This window comes from Clavelina lepadiformis, chromosome 3 (assembly GCF_947623445.1).
Source record: "Clavelina lepadiformis chromosome 3, kaClaLepa1.1, whole genome shotgun sequence".
NCBI classification, from domain to species: domain Eukaryota; kingdom Metazoa; phylum Chordata; class Ascidiacea; order Aplousobranchia; family Clavelinidae; genus Clavelina; species Clavelina lepadiformis.
In genome coordinates, this window is record NC_135242.1 from 18,447,708 (window position 1) to 18,468,277 (window position 20,570).

At 36.4% G+C, this 20,570-nt stretch overlaps 2 protein-coding genes across 3 annotated transcripts; both read left to right on the forward strand.

Moving 5' to 3' along the window:
* The first annotated feature begins 2,589 nt into the window (after positions 1–2,589).
* Positions 2,590–9,641, forward strand: LOC143450146 (protein artemis-like). The gene is made up of 8 exons (XM_076950582.1): positions 2,590–3,161; positions 5,142–5,224; positions 6,023–6,117; positions 6,309–6,443; positions 6,524–6,717; positions 7,656–7,853; positions 8,061–8,222; positions 8,545–9,641. The coding sequence occupies exons 1-8, from the start codon at positions 2,889–2,891 to the stop codon at positions 8,719–8,721; spliced, it is 1,317 nt and encodes a 438-aa protein (XP_076806697.1). The 5' UTR covers positions 2,590–2,888; the 3' UTR covers positions 8,722–9,641.
* Positions 9,642–9,850: 209 nt separating this feature from the next.
* LOC143448889 (uncharacterized) lies at positions 9,851–19,153 on the forward strand. 2 transcript variants are annotated; one of them, XM_076948816.1, is made up of 20 exons: positions 9,851–10,236; positions 10,479–10,604; positions 10,705–10,840; positions 11,208–11,394; positions 11,517–11,584; positions 11,820–11,910; positions 12,040–12,109; positions 12,219–12,325; positions 12,449–12,530; positions 12,635–12,779; positions 12,885–13,034; positions 13,153–13,285; positions 13,459–13,548; positions 13,668–13,766; positions 13,977–14,126; positions 14,295–14,479; positions 14,763–14,967; positions 15,115–15,337; positions 15,519–15,654; positions 15,743–19,153. In XM_076948816.1, exons 1-20 carry the CDS (start codon positions 10,185–10,187, stop codon positions 18,912–18,914), a joined length of 5,607 nt encoding a protein of 1,868 aa, XP_076804931.1. In that variant the 5' UTR covers positions 9,851–10,184; the 3' UTR covers positions 18,915–19,153. The 2 variants fall into 2 exon arrangements, with proteins under 2 accessions (XP_076804931.1, XP_076804932.1); XM_076948817.1 differs by having other exon boundaries at positions 15,160–15,337.
* The last annotated feature ends 1,417 nt before the right edge of the window (positions 19,154–20,570 follow it).

Below are 20,570 nucleotides of genomic sequence, written 5' to 3' on the forward strand. Positions count from 1 at the left end.
CTGGCTTCGTTTCAGTTTATTTTTTATTTGGTTATAGATCGGTTGCACATGCACAACAGTGACTCCCAAGGGTATCACTATTAGCATGTAAGCTAATTAAGAATTAAGTTACCACCTATTACCTAAAAGCCTGAGATGTTAGCTTAAGCGAACAGATTATAAGGAAAACAGGAGCAGTTTGTTCATCAATTTATCATACCATTAAAATTTAAATGGTTGAGCTAAAAGTAATATAATAGTTAACAAATAGTTTGCCTCAGCCAGTTTGGCCATAACAAACAGCAAATGCCAAAATTAGCAGAAAAAATAAAAACTGAACTTTCCAATCATGCATAAAACACATTCTAAAAACAATGCAGCCCCTACTAGAAAATGTGCATGATGCAACACGTTTTACCAGCACGGAATGATGGATTATGTACCAATTTTTTTGGAGCAGAATTGCTATTTTGTTGGCGTGGTCAAACTTTTTGTGCCAGATGTATTGGCATATTTATCCGGCGCACTAAAGGCAAACTTTTTAACAATACATGTGACAGCCAGTTTGACAAAAATAGGAAAATATTACCTTAACTTACTGCTATATTGCTTGAGACACTCAAGAGTACTAGCAACCTAGTGATTAATCAGAGCGTATTTCAACATTTAAAAAGATTTAGTGAATTATTTATAATATAAATCACTTAAAATATACAATAACCAATCAGCAAATGACAGGAACGTCCTCCAACGCAAAACTTTCCAGTGTGGTATAAGGTTGCTACTACGGTCAGATAAGTAGTAACATAACTAAGTTGCAAGTGCATTATGTTTAAGCTCAAAACTTAGCAGCCTGAACTTACTAATTGAATGCAGAGAAAACGTGGTAAATTTAACAAAGTGAGATTTTCTTTCTGGATAATATACGTATAAATTGCAATAACATATTGCGGAATCGAACACAAAATATTAATACGCACTTCAAACGCTTATCTAGACACACAAATGAAATGCCAAATAATGTTAAAAATTTAAACAAGGAAAAGTTCAAATCTGCCATAAATTTAAACCGATTTTATCATTTACTCCATTTTAAAAGCATAACAAGGGTTTATAGTACAAGTCATAATATCTTAAGCAACTTCCAACTATCTTTATATTGCAATAAAATATCTCACAGGCTACTAAGGCTCAAAATTTCCAATTGACTAAATCTTTAAGACTATATAGCCTAACTACTACAAACTACATGACTGCCATGCAATGTTAAAAACTAACCAGAAAACGTGATTACGAATCATAGTAATGTCAGCATCAACATACTAATTTGAGTGTTAGCCTTGTACACTAGACCCCATTTTTCCATGGCTTCATTTGATTCGAGTTAAAGTCCAAAACAACTGGAGACCGAGTGCCGTTATGACAGAACTTGTGAGGACAACGATATAAAACATTATATAACATTATATGGTTGGCTGTGAAGGAACGATGTGGAATTTTAGACAAGATAAAAAATAGACTTCTCTGAAAAAAGTATCAACAAAGTTAGTTTTGAGAGTTAGACATTCCTAAGGTTCTGATCATGATAACTAATTTAACGCAACGCGTATGTGACATCAGAATTTTTTTTAAAGTGAAAGGTGTTGACCTTACTTGACTCGAGTCACAATTTAATAAATGAATGTGACTTGCGAAGCGACAGACTCGACTTAACTAGAGAGTCAAGTCACAACACAAATTAAATCGACATGACTCCAGTCAGAAAAAATGGCTTGGTTACAAGCCTGCTAAAATCGGACGTAGAAGAACTTTCCGCGAAACATATTCAAATACAATTTTTACATATATATTGTTATTAAGCTAATTTTAAAATATGTATCAGTTTAATAACAAATATATGTATAGATATTTATCAGCTTAATGACTTTTGCATATCTGTAAATACAGATATGGAAAATGTTACTAACATTAAGCATATTTACATGGCTGAGATGGTTTGACCAACGATACAAAGAACTTTATATGCCGTGATAATTGATAACAACTTTAACTTTACTTAACTTTAACTTTAACCAACTAACTTGGTGATTCAACCAAAAACTTCACGTTAATTAGCTGCTCAAAAATACTACTGTTTTCCGACCAGTTGAGGCGAGAAAATTAGACAGCCTACCATCGTAAAGGTGAGTAAATTTCTGTTAATATTAGCAAATAAAAAAGTGAGAACACCAAGTTAGATTTCTGAGCGGAACCGATTGAATGTTTTGGTCGAATCACTGCATTTCTTGTGAAGCTCGTCAATTGTTGTTCAAGTACCTGTTAGTTATATCTAAAATTTGTTTTAATTGCAAAGTTAATTACTTTTGTTTTGTTTACCGATTTTATATCTTATATTATACATTACTTCGCTGTAGTTCATGCTTAATTGTCTGGTTTGGATGCTTTAATCACGCATGTTGCTTTGCGTTTAGTCGTATTGCCTTTTTGTTGTTTTGGGTTTTATGATCTTGCTAGGATTCTGCTGGAATGGTGGTTTGTGCTTGGACGAATTTTCACTAATAAAAAATTGGGGGAATTCCCCTTGATTCCGCGCCCTTTTAACCTGCAATTTTTCACTTTTGTTGCTGATGGAGAAGTGAGTTCAAGGTTTTTAAATCCAACCGTTGAAAACAAATTTGGATAAGTCTACTGTATTACTGTAAAAGGCTAACGATTTCCTACTTGTGTATCGGAAAAAACCTAGGTTATAAGCTAACCTACCGTACCGCCCCGGTGCTAAACCTGAGGAATAAACACTTTGTACTTTCGTTATCATTCTTGACATTGTTAGTTCAGTTGGAATTAAAGTAAATACTTTTCAGCTTTTTTATTAATGTTCCGGTTGATGTAGTTTTTAGCTGAAATAAGCCATGAGTTGCTTTTCTGGAAAAATGGCAATATATAAAAACCTTTCAATCGATAGATTTGATGGAAATAATTTAAATGCTTCAGCGTTTTTCTTGTCCCATTGTCATACTGATCACATGGTTGGTCTTGACAGTGAACACTTAATTCATGGATTGAAACAAAAGCCAGCAACACGACTTTATGTTTCTGAAATTACTGAAATACTTTTGCTAAGTGACCCACGATATACTATTTTAAAGAAATACGTTCAAGTTCTCCCAGTTGAAGAACCTCAGGTAGGCCTATGCAGTAGAGTTTATAGCCCAGGGTGCATTCCATGCGACACATATTTTGAAAGACCTGTCTGTATTTCATAGCAGGATTCGCCAAGATCTCTGGTGTGCAGACTGGCTTAATCAGGTGTACAATGGCTAGCCAACTGTGCACTTATTTAATCTTTGTCCAGTGCATTTGTAGGCTAATACGCCGACTGGAAAGTACAACATTTTTAGATGGAAATTATCCATGCAAAGATGCAAATTTTGGTGTGATGTCGTGCACTGAAGCCTCAATTCTTAGTTTATTTATTTATTATAAATTGGCATTCAAACAACTACCTTTTCTGTGTTTGCTTATTATAAATCGACGTGGAATAAAAAAAATTGTGCGCATTGATAAACCTTCTGCATGCAGCTGTCACACTTTCCACTATGGACTAACACTTACAGATTAATCTTACACAATATAAAAAATCCTTTGGACTGGATAAATTTTCATAAATTCTAATCTTAGTTTGGCCAATCATAATGGTTGAATAGATGAAGCCAATTTTCAAGCCAGAATTTCATTCATCATTCTTCAATGATTCTAAACATTTTTGGGGTGGTTGTTTTGACTTTTTCAGTGGTATGATTATGTCTTTACTTCGTGTGGTGAAAACTCTTGCTGCTATTTTTCTTTCTGCCTCGCAATGCCTTGATTGGTTCTTGCTTTCTGTCTGTACGACGTTGATCAGTTTTAATAAGCGTAGTGTTGGTTGATCGTCTGGGAATCTTCCTAATGTGCTTAATGCTAATATTTTATTTACTTAAGTGTTATATAATTACAGTAACACCTTATGTAACTATTTATATGGCTTGTTTTAGGACAAGCACAATTCAGTTTAATAGAGCCTTCGTTACTTGTTGGCTCTATACTTAAGTTCCAAGGTTATGACACTTCGTGTTTTATGCAAGTCTTGCAAAGTGCTGTCCCCCTTGATACCGCTTTAAAAGATACCACAAACACTAAGTTTTTACATCTTACAACTTCTTCCTATTTGTCACTCTCCGAAAGGGGAGAAATAGTGTAGTGTCTCGCTTGACGCTACCACTTTAATAGGTACCACAAACGCAAGATTGCAGCTTGGAAGTATATATATATACAATTGGAAAAAATTACTTCTGAAAGGATAAATTTAGACTCTTTGGCGCCTATTTATTTTGGTCACAAGTTAAATTTCATCGAAAGTCAAATGTATTCGAAGTTTTTCTCAGATATGCAGTTGCCACAGAAAACGGAACGGCCAAAAGTCAGTTTGGTATGCATACAAGTATGCTAAAGAGGTTTTATGTCAACTGCAGTCTCTAAAAAATTAAGTAGACACTGTGCTCTTTTTTTTTTAAACAGGAGTAAATTTGCAGTTAACATGGTTCATTGCAGTTATACCAAGACATGACAATTTTCCCTACGCCTTGCCCCAGTCAACCGAGTTAACGCCGCTTGACTATAGGTCACGCCGAGGGTCTTTGGCATAACTCACATGGAATGCACCCGAGTTAATCAGCTTATGAGTAACTAATAACCTTGAACCAGTGTGTGTTGTACTTTTCGCAGGAAACTTTTGAAATGGTCTTTTTATAGTCAAAAGCTTGAAATATTGTTCCAATCAGTTATCTTTTACTTTCATTGGTTAACGTCACATTTAATCATTTTTGCTCTTTGTTGAAAGCACAGTCGCAAACAAATAGAAAGTATGAAGAAATGTGCTTGTCATGCAGCAAAAAATAACAACGATTAGAAGAGTAAACTCAGTCCGACTTTGTTTGTAATTGTAACATTAAAGTTTCGCCTGTTTGCAACTTGCAATGTATTTCTCAAACCTCAGTGTGGCCCTTCATGCTCGCAGTCTTGGACCACTCTAGCCCTAGCTCGTTAGTTTTTGGTGTAGACTAGCTATCATTCTTTATTATGTTTTATAATATCAAATCACAATTGTATTTTTTTTAATATTGCAGTTGATATCCTTCAGAGTTCAGTCTCATACTGAAGAGGTTACAGTCACACTATTGCCAGCTGCTCACTGTCCAGGATCTGTGATGTAAGATTTTTGGAGCACTTGTTTATTATTTAAATATATGTGATGTATGCCATAACTTCTGTTTCAAGATAATCTGTTATATGAGAACCTATACTTTTTATGCCAAGTCATTTCAGTTTTTACATGTATACCTGCATTTTGCGATTTTCTTTGAGCTGGAATGCCAGGTCAAGTTGGTTGCTCAAGAAGCTAGGCAGTTGGTGGCAACCTTATCCATTGTGGTAGGAGTCAAAGTCACCTGCAATTCAACATATAGACTGGAAGAGCTGGGCATTAACACGCTCTTTTTTTAAAAGCGATCTCGGGAGCAAAATATTTTTTTACAAAATCAAAGTTTAACCACAAGCGCACTCTTTTCATATGGTTACGTACTAGTCGCTATTTTTTATTGAAGAACAAATCCGCAAGCAACACTCTTTTTTTCATCGGAGAACAAGAGCATGAGCAATACTCTTCTTAAAAAGGCAGTTGCGCAGCTTTGTAGGCCGGGGAGGGGAACAAGCTTAATGACGAGTGGGACAATCATGATGGTGAGGGCTTATATTTGTGGCTGAATGATGGTGTTGTAGAATGGCAAGAGCTTGGCAATGTGCATGAAATGCTCTATTGTGAGCTTGCTTGAAGAAATGCTCTCTGCGTTTAGCTGCAGTATTATTGAGCAGTATCAGTACTTCTGCTGAACACTTCTGGTGAAGGCTCTAAGAGTGGCAGACTTTGGCTAGACAGGAGTGAGTAAGGTGTCTGCTTTTCTCTGCAACTGCATCCTGTTTTTACTCTCTTGTTTGTGTTTATCTTAAGGTTTCTATTTGAAGGAAGTGAGGGCACAGCTTTATATACTGGAGATTTTCGACTTCCAAAAGGATCTGGGCCAAGAATGAAGTTTTTGCATTCTGGTACAGTTTTATTTTTAGTACAAATTTATAATAGCATGCTCTGCATTTTGTCTATTTCGTTACTAGTTTTTCTTTTTGGTATTAGCTTACGTGTTTCGATTTAGTTTTGCTTCCAAAGGCCTAATCGCTTATATGCATAGGATTAAATTCAATGTAGGTGACCGCAAAAGTAATTCTTGGAATATGTTAAGGTTCAGGAATGTTGAAAGTGATTGATCATATTCATGTTGACACCACTTTCTGTGTCCCAAATGCATTTTATATTCCAAGCCGTGAACAGTGTTTAGAAGCACTTCGAGGTCTTGTTGGAGATTGGATAAACAAAGGTTAGCATTTTCAGCTCTGTTCTGATAGGTTTATGTGTTTTTAAAAATAACTCCAGTATAGCAGCTGTATTTTGCTACAGGTGCACAACATGTTGTTCGTATTAATATGGGAGCAAAATATGGCTATGAATATTTATATGAAGCATTATATCATCTGTTCAAAAAGAAGATTTATTGTTCTCGGAAACAGCACTATAAATGTCTGCCAGAACTGGCAAATATTTTGACAGATGATCCAAAAAACTCCCAAATATATGCTTGCTATAAAACAGAGGTGAGATGTTGACCTGATTGTGTTTATCAGGCAATTATTGTAGGAAGCTTTCTGCTTAGCATAATTACGGTTGGGATTATTCATCCAAATAATCCACTTACTGGTTGAAGTTAGCCACTGAAACATTTGTCAGCAATTAGCAAAAATGTGTGTAACTATATATGCATATACAAGAAAGTTTGGGACAAATTATTATTTTAATAAGTTGTAATGCTTCTACATATGACAATGCATTGCTCTGATAATTGTAGTTTTCATTTTAATGTTTAATTGTAACATTACAACACTATTTCTAGGGTAAAATCACAGTCTCAACTAAATTTCATTTTAATTCTTGAGAATAGAAATCAGTATTGCCTGCAATAAGCAGTAACCACCAAGTAACTTCACAATTAATTACTTTCATATCATAGCAACTAGACCAGGGGTGGGCAAACTGCGGCTCTCTGGCATGTTTTTTGTGGCTCTTCTAGTCGAATCGCAAAATTCCAAAAAAATTGTAAAGGCTACCAAGAGTACCGTTTATGAACGTTTCTGTCTATTTTTTCTTTAATTAGGCCAGCATTTCGTTTATGACGTAACACTAGACATAGAATCAGACATTGTTTTCAGGTATAGATTTTATACTCTATGGCAAAGGTTGTCAAAGTGCGCCTCGCCGACATGTTTTTTATGGGTCTTCTAGCTAAAAAGTAATACCCCAAAATGACTACTAATAATATAATAACCAAATTGACAATCATTACTGATTTTGCGGCTCGCTGGTGTTTATATTTTTCCGCAAGTGACTCTTTCATTGAACAAGTTTGCCCACCCCTGAACCAGACATTAGCTTACAGTTAACCAGTCAGATAAATTCCAGCTTTAATTTAAGCAAGCTCTAGTATAGATGATTTATTTTTACTTGTTAGTTGTAAAAGTGGTAATTTTGTTTGCAGAAAGTTAAGGAAAAAGGAACCAATCGAATGTTAGAAGGGGATGATAAAGTTTCTGTTGGTTTAGCTGGATTAAAGTTTCTGTACATAACATTAAGTACGTTATATTTTACTCATGAAGCGAAGCCAGAAGACGTTAAACTTCAAATCAGTGACAACCATTATCGTTTGTGCTTCTCTTTCCATTCTTCCTTAGCTGAGGTAAATTATCATGAGGAAAATAAAGAATGTACTACTGCCTTGCAATTATTGTACACTACCGGTATATAGCATAAGAAATTTGTAAAAATTTACCAAGTGTTTTGCTTTACTTAAGTAAACCACCAACATTAGCAATCAATTTATCACTTTCTTTGGTTTGCTTCGTTATATCTTTAATATCATGTCTTTTGTGTTACATGTTTTTAGGTTTGCGACTTTCTTTCTTATTTACGCCCTAAGTTCATACATGCCAACGTGATACCGTCTTCAGGTGAAACATTCAAATCTGTCGAAGATAGGCTAAAGAATCTCTGTTTTAAAACTATTGCAACATCAGCTTCATATGGTCATGACAAGTTGGAAATATATGTGAGTTACTGCACTATATTGCTATAATTAACTGTGTCAGACCAAGAGGTAAGAATGAACTATGCTTGTTACCGCCTAAAAAAGTTAGAAAGGTAAAGGTAGAGCTACTACAGAAAATAAGATGTTAGTACCATTGTCTATTGCAGAATTACTTTCCATGTACCTAGGCGGTATTAAAATGTTAGCGTTAGCACAGTATTAGCAATTAGAGACAATACACCATACAGTGTACACTTCTTAATAAAGTTGTTATAATACGTTTCTCATGTTAAACATAACAGTAACCTGTAAAATTTGTAAATGAAACGGTAATTTACTGCAGGGAACTTACAGGCCTTTTGGAAAGGCGGTCAGTTCTAGAAAGTCTTTTGACATAAAAGATGTTGGCGAAAAATCAAAGTCTCTTCAAAAGAAGTCTTACGCACTTATTTCTTTCGACAATGATACTTCTGATGAAGAACTAACTTATGGTCCCAGAAAAAGGAAGAGGTGTAGTTGAAGATAATGCAGCTACAAAACAAAGAGCGTTTCATGAAATTGCGTAACGTGGTATAGTACAATCCTTTGGATTTTAATGTTGTCTTTGAAAAAATTGTGTTTATATTGGTTTCGTATATGTTAAAATGTTACTTAAAATTATATTTTTGTACGACAATTTTACTGTGAAGTTACGTTGCTTAATTTGTGTGCGAGTTTTACCAGTTGCACATCCTGTACGGCTTATTTCTGCTTCACTCAATTTTTCTATGCGATGACTGATCCCTTGTTTTTGTTCTGCAAAATGCTGATACTAGAAGATTTACTTGATGGATTTATGTTCTCTACTATAGATTTTAAACTTATGCTCCCCATTTTGCATCAAAATTCTACTTGTTTGTGCGAGAATATTTATGAAGTGATTTTGCTAGCCCCGTTTTTCCGGAAGATACCACTTTTATTGTCTGTTTGAGTTGTGTTGATTGGTTGGAGGTGTCATGAAATACATGTTTGTTTTTTTATAAGCATACGAAAATTGGCAATGCTGGCCGAGGTATGCCTAAGCGTCTGCATTTTAGCTTAACTTATAACATGCTCAAATTTTTAAAGAAAGTAAGGAGATCCGAAATAAAGAATGCAATGCAGCAATATTAAAGTCACTACCAAAAATAATTGGCAGATAGACATGTGTACTTGCAGAAAAAAAGGTATCGTACCTAATAGTGCATTTGAGAAAGAAAATAGCTTGCTATTTTGTTTAGACTTTAAAACATAGGCCTACCTATATTTTCTGGAAAAATCTGGCTGTTTATGTTTGTAAAAAGAATATCATCTAATTGTCTTGATTTCTATTCAAACAAATGTTTGAATAAGCACTTTTAACACTTGTTTCCCAAATTGTGTTTTGTTGATTTTAATGAAATAAACCGTTTATTTCCACTGCTGGCAAAAAATATGGTTGTTCAATAATAGTAGCTCTTCTAATAAGTTTTCGCACGGTGGTAGCATTTCGTCCCTGCCTTGTGGAACGTTACGTCAGACGTGGGCAAAAGTAAGAGTTTATACGTAAGTGTCGATGCCGTTTCATAAGGCCCCCAGGCAATAAACTAACGTGTCGTCGCTAAAACCTGCCCATCTGCTATTGAATTTTGATAACAAAACGTAACACCGGGCTTTTAACTTCAATACTGAGAGTTATCTTTTCATAAGTTACTAGTAACCTTTTTTCAATAAATAAATGTTTGTCATAAACAAAGGATAATTTTTATCCAGCACTTTCTGTTGTTGATAAGTTAATGGCAAGTATCTATATTCAGATTAGAAAAAGAACAAGATGAACCTTTATTGGAAAGTTATAGACGTAACTGCTGTATTATATAGTAATATGCAGGTGAATGTTTCAGTACAGCTTGAGTAACAGCTACTCCTGTTTTAGTACTTTTTGTACACTATTTAAATATTTTTGTTTGGATTAACGTGACCAAAATGCTATTTGTTTTGTGGACTTGCAGTTTCTTATTTTTATTCACGTCAGCAGGTAAACGTTCTATTGTTATCTGTATACAGTGAGAGACATTGTAGATAAACGCTAAGAAAATATGATTAACGTAAAGAACTATAGATAAACGTTTCATAGTTATATATTACATAACTAATACAGACCAACATATGTAAGTTATACCATACGCATATAATTGGCTCTTATGACGAGAACTGACTTAAAGTGAATTGGAGCTCATACTTTCATATAGCCTATATTGATGTTTTATTTAAATTCAGGTGCGCAACAGTGTTTGCAAAGTTACTGCATTGCCGCTCTTCAAGAAGTTAACTATCGTTGCAATGCGTTGAGCCAGCAATCCCGAAAATATTGCCAAGAATTTTGTGGAATGTGCACCGCTTCTAGTAAAGGATATTTTCTTACATAATGGGGTTGATAGCTCCTGGTTGAGTAACGTAATTGTTTAAAATCAAAACTCGTTTTAACACGTTTCTTATATCACAGGCACTAATGGAATAAATCCCCCCGCTCCCAATAATGAAGTACCCGATTTTGCGCGTCCGCCGCCTCAATCTATCCAACCTCAACCTCCTATTGTTCCAAATAATCCAAGACCATATCAACCTGAAGACCCAAACAAGTAAATAAGAAATGAAATAGGAATGTTTTCCGTACTCAGTGGTCCAGCGTAGATTTTGGTCCTCTTTTGCGGAAGCAAAAAAGTCCCTCCAATTTCCTTCTAAGAAAATCATGACTGTTTGCGTAAGAACCCCATAATATCCTATGTTTAAGCTTTCAATGTAATTCTAGTTGTTGTGTGAAACTGTGTTTTACGGGTATTAATTAATGATGGTAATGACTAATGACGCTGCTAAATATTGGTCGCACGTTGTCACGCGCCACACGCCTCTTGCTCCGCCACTGTCCTTACTGACCATTGTACTTATTGTCCTTTCTTTTCTATCCTTTATGTGAAACTTGTGACAACATTTTACTTTTTCGCTTAGCAATATTCCAAAGGCCCCGGATTTGCCGATGTGGAGCGTTATTCTTATTGTTGTGTTCCTTCTTGCTCTGTTTATTGGAGTCATATGCCTCTATTTTCACTGCAAGAAGAAATGTAAGAAGAAGAAGATGGAAAAAAATCGGATGCTTTTTCAAGCAACGCAAAAGTCTTATGCTTACCCGGAACAGGTGTCAGCTATTTTACGTTATAAAATAGTCGAGTGTTTAAATTTTATGACTCCTTTGCTGCACTGTGCCACCTGCGTATCAATTAGCTGTAGGTGGTAAAGCGTTTATTTTGCAATTTACAGAATGGTTCAGTGTGGGGTGATAGCTACGTGAACGGAGGATACGACGCGATGGAGGAAGGAAGTGGAATGTAAGTTTGATATATGCTACAGTTAGAGTAACTTTCAGCTTCGGATAAATTCATTTGAATGCTTTAGTTTTTGTTAGTTTAATGATCTATATGCAGTTTACGGTGATTAACCTACAGACATATACAATTATGCATATGCTTTCGCCTTCCTTGAATCAAGGTAGAGCTATCGTAACAAACCTATAACTGCTGTAGTCTAATTATTATGAATCATGCTTCCGATGCATTGTTATAGATTTACTTTACCGGGAAACTCTGAAGCAAACTGGACTCATAACAACTTGAACAACGCTACAATAAGACCGGAAATAAGAGCTCACCCAAGCGTAATAATTACAGTATCAATATAAGATTTTAGAAAAAGTTTATTTGCTAAAATAGTACCGTTAAAGAAGTCTTTAGTTGTTGCGTTCATAGTTTGAAGGCGATTAACATTGTAAGAACGTTATATGTAGAAAGACGTCAATATAAGAAAAGAAAAGGAAACTCTAAAGAGAAAAGCCCCAGCACCTCCACCACCAGAAGGTATCTGTGATATAACACTTTTTCCATTTTACAACAACTTATACATGCTCACTTATCGCTGATGAAACATTTTAACGTTTGTACCTACAAAGTGTTTAACTTTTCGCAGAAACAATTTATGAAAATTTTCCTCCTCCCGAAGTCGACAAGAAGAAAAATCACACCACAAGACGAGCACCGCCCCCACCTCCTCCACAAGAGAGCGATGATGATGATGTAATTGCTTTTGCGAGATACCTGATATTGAGTATATACCTTGATACCTGTTATAAACATTAAACCCTTGGAAGCCGACTTTAAAATTAAGAATATTGTGTAATAAAAATTTATTTTGTTTAGGATTTAACTACGGTAATTTCGGGTTCAACAACTATTGATAACATTCCCGCCATTATGGAGGATAGGCAGCAGAAAAATGAAGGTGCAGAAACAAAAACGTTTCACGTTGATTTTCAAACCATCAACAAAGTTTGTGATTTACCCTTTTTTGTACTTGGAGTTGTTTTAAATCAAATACTTATTTAGTTGCGGATCAACTGTGGCCTTTACCGCCACAGTCCGCTAAACTACCTAAACCGCCTTTAACGCCACCGAGACCCGAATCAAAAGCAACAGCTTATGCCACTGAGTCGGATAGTGCTAAGAGTCAATCTGAGAAGGAATCAACGCTGTAAGAAATATTTTTGTACGTTCATGGAAGTTGTATTGGCTATGGAGTTGTATTTTTGTATGCAGTATTGGCTGCCTTAAAAATACTCATTAATTTGCAATGCAGTGCTGCTCAGTCTGATGTAACGTCATCTGTGTGTCCGCCCGACATAGCAAACAGCGAAGCAAACTCCGAGGCTGGATTGGTGGGAATTCTTGAAAACTGGAAAGAACACTTGTTTGCCCAGAAAAACGAACTTGAAGATTATTATAACAGGTAAAACAAACAAAAGGGTTTGCTTTCGACACATAGGCTTACCTTGAAACAGCGTGACTTGCTGCTCATATTTTAATGATATCATCATTCACCAACGCTTTGCATTGTTATTGTATAGGCTAACTGGCTACGTAGAGTCACTTGTTATTCAACCTGCTGATAGTGTTTCCAATGTTGGTGTTGACGAAGATCGCGTTCAATCACCCGAACCTCTTTATACAGCTGTGAGGAAAAGTCGAACATTGGATCACGTAACAGCTGCTTTTATTTCGTTTTATCTGGTTTATTTTGCAGTATGATAACCATTGCCTGTAGTTAATACGTTGAAAAAATGAAACCAGCTTTCTTTAGCCTCGTTGTTGACATTTTACATTCAGCTACAGTTAATGTAAAATTGCTAAGTAACGATTACTAATACGTTTAGAGACAGAGGTTGCCGTCCTTTCCTAAAGCTCCCGAATCTATTAGGGATGAATGGGAGTGCGATCCATACGACATACAAAGTCAAAAAAAGGTACCACCTTTGCTATACATGTAACCGAAATGCTTCAATTCACATTTGAAGACATACAAGCGGCTTTCAAATTAAACGTCTTGAAAAATGTTTTACAAATTTGCAACTTTTTTATTAAGGTGGTAAATGATTTGAAGCAAAAGCTAGTGGAACTAGAAAATCTTTTACAAAATACCAGAGAATTAAGTGACGAACCAGATGAAGAATTATCAAACGAGGTATTTTGTCAAGCACGCTCTCATTATATACAATTGGTCTCAAATTTTTTTGTTAAGTAACACACTACTCAAACTTTTTTTTGCCACCGCGAATCTGCTTACCGGTAACAGAACCTGCGCTATTACTGATTGCTTGGCGCTGGTCTTAACAATGACCTTCAAGTGAATGGTTACCTCCCTTGCGAATTTAACAACGTTAATTTTTTGTAGGATTTTGAGCCGTCAGTTTTCGACCCAGTCATCGTAAATCCTAAGCCAGTCTCTCGTCGAACCCTGCCTCCAAATTATATCGAAAACGTAAAACCAGCGAATGCAACGAGAACTTTACCCCCGAAAAAATATTCTCGTATTACAATACTGGTAAGTGTTGCTGGTGCTGCTGACAAACTACATGACATTTTTGTATAAAATATACAAAATAATCGCAAACAATCTTCATTCTTCGATCTCCTTCAACACTTTAGTCAACATGGGCAAAACCTATGAACTCTGAACGTCCTTGACTTGTACTTTCTATATCGATTTCAGCAATTACTCAACAAACTGGACAGAGAAAGTGCTGAAAGGCGTTTCAATAAAATATCCAGGATTATTCAGTCATCGCAAGCCCATGCTGGCATGACGATGAATGAGAGAAAAGTTCATATGAGCCCTTCTTCGCGCCTTGCTAGACAAATTCATCACGTGATGAGGGATGTGATCAAGCCCAAGCTGTATGTATAAAAATTATCACAAAGACATGTATTATCTCGGGCTTTTGATCATAAAAATATATTCGTCGGTGCTTACCAAGCTCTATAGGCTATGTCATTTTAAGATCGATGTTCATAATAAATCTTACTAAAAATCAATTACGTATTACCTACAGTATATAGAGAGAGTCCTTTTCTCGCGAGATACACTGTATAGTACTGTGTAGGTTAGTTAGTAAACTTTGCCCGTATGTCTAGCGTAAAAGCTAGTCTAACTTGAAAAATTTAATCTTTTTTTATACAGGCATACAAACATTATGCTTGCTGCCCAAGCCGCAAGCAAGCTCACTTCCAAACTTGCCCGATCTGTTTACTTGGAACAAAAAGGACAACCGCAGAAAATAAAGCAAAAAGTGCTTAGCATTTGCGAACGTATTACAGCATTGGTAAGGCAGTTTCAGGATATGTCAAGAGAACTGGAATTCAGATTTCATTCCTTTAGGAAAGTGGTAAGAATGCATTTACTTAAAAACCGCATTCAATACATATTTTTAAACATTACTTGACGCTTGCAAGTGGTTTAATGAGTTTCCGTAACAAGACATACTAACTTACATTTTTGCTTACCTCATGAGTTCTCAGTTTCCTGATTGCAGGACGTCGCCAGCTTTATTGATGTATTTTTACAAATGGCGATGAAGATAATGGAAGCTACTTACCGCTTTGTGAGGCTGGACGAAGACATTAAAAAACAAAACGACGTAAGTTTATCTAAAGTCCCAATGTCAAGTTCTGACCTTTCGAAAAACTCGATGCCTCGTAACAACATCGACAAACCCACTCATGACCTCACAAAGCTTGAAAATCTTATTACATCAGGTATAAGCTACAATAAAAACAGCAGTAGGAAATTTCAAACAAACTGAACTTTAGATTTAAAGCTTGTTAAAGATATATACGGTCACATTCATATTATAATATTGATATTATTTCTTTTATTATTATAAAATTATTATGATTATAAAATTTGATGCTCCATTAAGCCATGTTGTTACTACAGTGAACATTCCTGAATTGGAACCTTCCACACCATCCAGCAATACCTACAACAAACCAAGCATCACTCAAGGCAGTTACAGTGACAGCGAGTCAACTATCTCATGTAGTTGCAGTTGTGACTCCATGTCTTATACCAGGTAACCGCTAGTGCGTATGCTTGGCCTTAACATGAACGTTACAAAGATTTATACTTGGTGAAATAAACACAAGTTGATTTTCTTGCAGCTGTTCAACATGTATTCCGCGAAGAAACCAAACGGAAAATGTAAAGGGTAGAAACCCGTATATGTTTCCAGGCGGGGAATACACCGTTCCTGACATGCCGCCAACAAATTTGAATACCGTTGGAAATAACAGGCCGCCTACAAGGCCTGTAACCAAACGTGATTCTTCTAAAAGATATAAAGAGCAACCAAAGGAAAATACCTACATTGGTCCTATGAACTTACAACATGCTTCTACTGATAAGCGCCCTCCTGATGACACTCAAAATGAACAGTACATGTTCGCAAAGTATCTGCACGACTTGGTGCGCGATCAGAATGAAAGAGCGCTTGCTGCTGCTCCTGTTGCTTTATTACCAAGTGGGAAAGCACAGAAGAAAACACCAGAGAATCCGGTTACCGTGATAAAAAAGCCAAGAAGTAAAACGGATTCAACAAAAGTGGAAAGTAAGGAACGACCTAAAGATGGCAGAAAGAAAGGCAATGAAAGGCAAAGACACAAGCGGCCGAAATCAGATGGAAAACGCAAGAAAAAGTCACACAAACAGCCGGTCGATGACCCTTCGTTACCTACAAATACACAAAATATATCGAATCATTATCCAGTAGAGCCAGATCGTAGTGAGGAAAATAAATCTAAAAATAAACCTGACGATGAAGACAAACCAAGTGTTGCACCAAACGACGAACCTTACGATAAACCAGACGATACGCCAAAGCATAAACGTGAAAATAATGGACCACATGATTTACCAGAGAATGAAAATAATGATTCACAAAAGAATGCTCCACAAGACAAAGAAAATAATGTTCCAGATGATCAGCCGGATGGTGCAACAGGTGATACTTCAAAGGATAAAGCAGATGATACGCCTGACAATAAACCAGAAAACGCACCAGAAGATAAACCGAGATATGAGCCAGAAAGTAAACCGGATGTTACAACAGATAGTGCATTGAAGAATGAACCAAGTGACGAGCTTAAAAATACGCCAGAAGATGATGCATCCGAAGATACACCAGCCGATCCAGAGCAGTTAGATAAAGACTGTGAACCAAAAGATGAGCTAGACAACATACCAAGCAACAACCTCTGCAGTACTCCAGAAAACAAACCACATAAAGAACCTGATGATACACCAGGAGGTTATCCTGATCATACACTAGAGAGTGAGCCAAACGATATACCACAAAATAAACCTGATGATTTACAAAATGATGAGCCACATAATGAAGAAGATGAACCAGATGATGACCCAAAGGGTAAACCTAATAGTGCATCAGAAGATGAATCAGGTGATAAACCAGAAGATGAACCTGATGATGCACTAGAAGATGAACCTGATGATGCACCAGCAGACGAACCTGATGACCCACCAAAAAATGAACCTGATGAACCACCAGAAGATGAACCTGATGATCCTCCAGAAAATGAACCTGATGATGCACCTGACAGTCAAGGTGATAATGCACCAAAAGATGAACCTGATGATGCCCCAAAAAATGAACCAGATGATGCACCAGAAGATGAGCCTGATGATACACCAGAAAATGAACCTGATGATGCCCCAAAAGATGAACCAGAAAATGAACCTGATGATGTTCCAAAAGATGAACCAGAAAATGAACCTGATGATGTTCCAAAAGATGAACCAGAAGATGAACCTGATGTTGCGCCAGAAAATAAACTTGATGACGCATCAGAAAATGAACCTGATGACGCATCAGAAAATGAACCTGATGATGCATCAAAAGATAAACCTGATGTTGCACCAGAAGATAAACCTGATCATTCCCCGAAAGAGGAATCTGATGATGTACCAGAAGTTGAACCTGATGATGCACCAGAAAATGAACCTGATGATGCATCAAAAGATAAACCTGATCAATCCCCGAAAGAGGAATCTGATGATGTACCAGAAAATGAACCTGACGGTACGCCAGAAGGTCAACCAGATGACGAACCAGAAGATAAACCTGATAATGCACCAAAAGATGAACGTGATGACTCACCAAAAGATGAACCAGATGACACACCAGAAGATGAAACCGATGATACACCAGAAAATGAACCTAGTGATACGCCAGAAGGTCAACCAGATGATGAACCAGAAGATGAACCTGATAATGCACCAGAAGGTCAACCAGATGATGAACCTGATGACTCACCAAAATTTGAACCAGATGACACACCAGAAGATGAACCCGATGATACACCAGAAAATGAACCTAGTGATACGCCAGAAGGTCAACCAGATGATGAACCAGAAGATAAACCTGATAATGCACCAGAAGATGAACCTGATGATACACCAGAAGTTCAACCAGATGATGAACCAGAAGATGAACCAAATGATGCACCAGAAGATAAACCTGATGATGCACCAAAAGATGAACCTGATGACTCACCAAAAGATGAACCAGATGACACACCAGAAGATGAAACCGATGATACACCAGAAAATGAACCTAGTGATACGCCAGAAGGTCAACCAGATGATGAACCAGAAGATGAACCCGATGACTCACAAAAAGATGAACCAGATGACACACCAAAAGATGAACCAGATGATACACCTGAAGGTCAACCAGATGATGAACCAGAAGATGAACCTGATAATGAACCAAAAGATGAACCAGATGACACATCAGAAGATGAACCCGATGATGCGCCAGAAGATGAACCTGGTGATGCCCCAGAAAATGAACCTGGTGATGCGCCAGAAGATGAACCAGATGATGAACCAGAAGATGAACCAGATGATGAACCAGAAGATGAACCTGATGATGCACCAGAACATGAACCTGATGATGCACCAGAAAATGAACCTGGTGATACGCCAGAAGGTCAACCAGATGATGAACCAGAAAATGAACCTGATAATGCACCAAAAGATGAACCTGATGACTCACCAAAAGATGAACCAGATGATACATCAGAAGATGAACCCGATGATGCGCCAGAAGATGAACCTGGTGATGCACCAGAAAATAAACCTGGTGATACGCCAGAAGATGAACCAAATGATGCACCAGAAGATAAACCTGATGATGCACCAAAAGATGAACCTGATGACTCACCAAAAGATGAACCTGATGATAAACCAGAAAATAAACCTGATGATGCACCAGAAGATCAACCAGATGATGCACCAGAAGATCAACCCCGATGACACACCAGAAGATCAACCTGATGAAATGCTAAAATCAAATATAAACGTGGTAAATTTGCAGAGTAGACAACAACACGGTTAAGTTTCTTAATTTGCCGGATTGTTTAAGATAATTTTGTCGGTTTACATGATCAATCTTCTTGAATTGCGGCTTGCATTTACCTTTTATACGTCTGAATAGTTTTATTTTATGTATTTTTTTCTATGCTGTTGTGGAATACAGAAGTACTTGAAGCCTGGCAATGATAATAATTCAAACTTGTAGTTACAGAACAAATGTTGTGCTTTGTTCTTATATTACATTTGGTTTAAATTATTTTTAAACCTATACAAAAAAAATGTGGAAACGATTTTTAGCAGGCCTATGCAATATATTACCAATAGGCCTATATTTTACATAAATCCTAACTTTTAATGACCAAATACAGTATAGTCACACTGAATTAAATGAATCAAATTAAAAAACATCAAATACCTTTAAATAGAGTCAAACCGCAAAACCCAACCAAAAATCAAAAACAAAAACACGATGATTTTGCAGAAGATTTCAACCTTATATAATGATATAAATGTAGTTTATATATTATATGTGTGCGTAATTAGCCTATATATCTAAGACCTAACAGTTTACATTCATGAATATTATTGAAAAGCTGAAAGCCAAATTAGGCCTAATAAAACTGTATATAGTTTGTGAGGACTAAACTTAGACTACCTGGAGCTAAGGTCACACTATGCACATACAGATAACACCGTTTAATTAAAAACGCCTTTTTTAATTACTCAATCAACCATTGCTGAAAAAAACTGTCCCGCACGATCACCAAATACGCCGAAACGAGTCTTGCAACAGCAACTTTCCAATGATCTGATATGCGTTTAAAGCATTCTCGAACACTAAAAACCCTGGTAACGTCACATCCGCTCTCCGCACAGTTTTTTTGAAAACGGTTTTGCCAATAACTCGATAACGAAAAAAGATAGAGAAACTTTATTTATATTTTCGGAGTCAGCCTATTTTTATCCTTTTTTAGAAAATAGGTTAAAATTGACTTCGTTTACTCTTTCAATTTATATGTTAATTGCTTAACAACAAGGTACAACATAGTTCAAAAAATATTTCTAAGATAACATAATCAGCACTCGATGCGATATATCATGTTTCAGTGACCAACCCACGTTTTTCAATGAAAAATTTCAACCATTGCTGAACAAAACAAACGATTTACTAAAATATAATTTATTTTTGTTTAGACCTAGTTAGAGTTACGTATGGAATGGAGTATGCTAAAGGCCTTACCAGATATTAGATAGTTGCATTTGTTACGGACTTTGTTCCCACATGTTGTTACTTATCATCGTATTTTCGTTTGAAGCGAGCGTTTTTACCAATCAGCACCGTGCACGCGTTTGTTGAGCTATTTTAATCACGTGTTTTGGCACCCTGGTAATTGTATATAAAGATTGTGCGATTTTAGGAGAGGTGAGTCTGAGTCGGCGTCTGGCTGAGACCAATAAAATGTGGCTTTTCGAGGATCGTCGGTTTGGTTTATTAGCGTGATAACGCTACTCAGTTTCACAGTGGAAAGTGACTCACAGTTATTGGTGTCGCGGTTCACCGTAAGCGTGAAATTAAAACCTGGCTAACTGAGCGAG

Bases quoted from the DNA above. Each gene is read 5' to 3' on its own strand.
- LOC143450146 (XM_076950582.1), top strand. From the start codon at position 2,889: ATGAGTTGCTTTTCTGGAAAAATGGCAATATATAAAAACCTTTCAATC. The intron at 7,854-8,060 runs GTAAATTATCAT...ACATGTTTTTAG, and splicing joins TCCATTCTTCCTTAGCTGAG to GTTTGCGACTTTCTTTCTTA. The intron at 8,223-8,544 runs GTGAGTTACTGC...AATTTACTGCAG, and splicing joins ATGACAAGTTGGAAATATAT to GGAACTTACAGGCCTTTTGG.
- LOC143448889 (XM_076948816.1), top strand. From the start codon at position 10,185: ATGCTATTTGTTTTGTGGACTTGCAGTTTCTTATTTTTATTCACGTCA. The intron at 10,841-11,207 runs GTAAATAAGAAA...TTTTTCGCTTAG, and splicing joins CAACCTGAAGACCCAAACAA to CAATATTCCAAAGGCCCCGG. The intron at 13,035-13,152 runs GTAAAACAAACA...GTTATTGTATAG, and splicing joins CTTGAAGATTATTATAACAG to GCTAACTGGCTACGTAGAGT.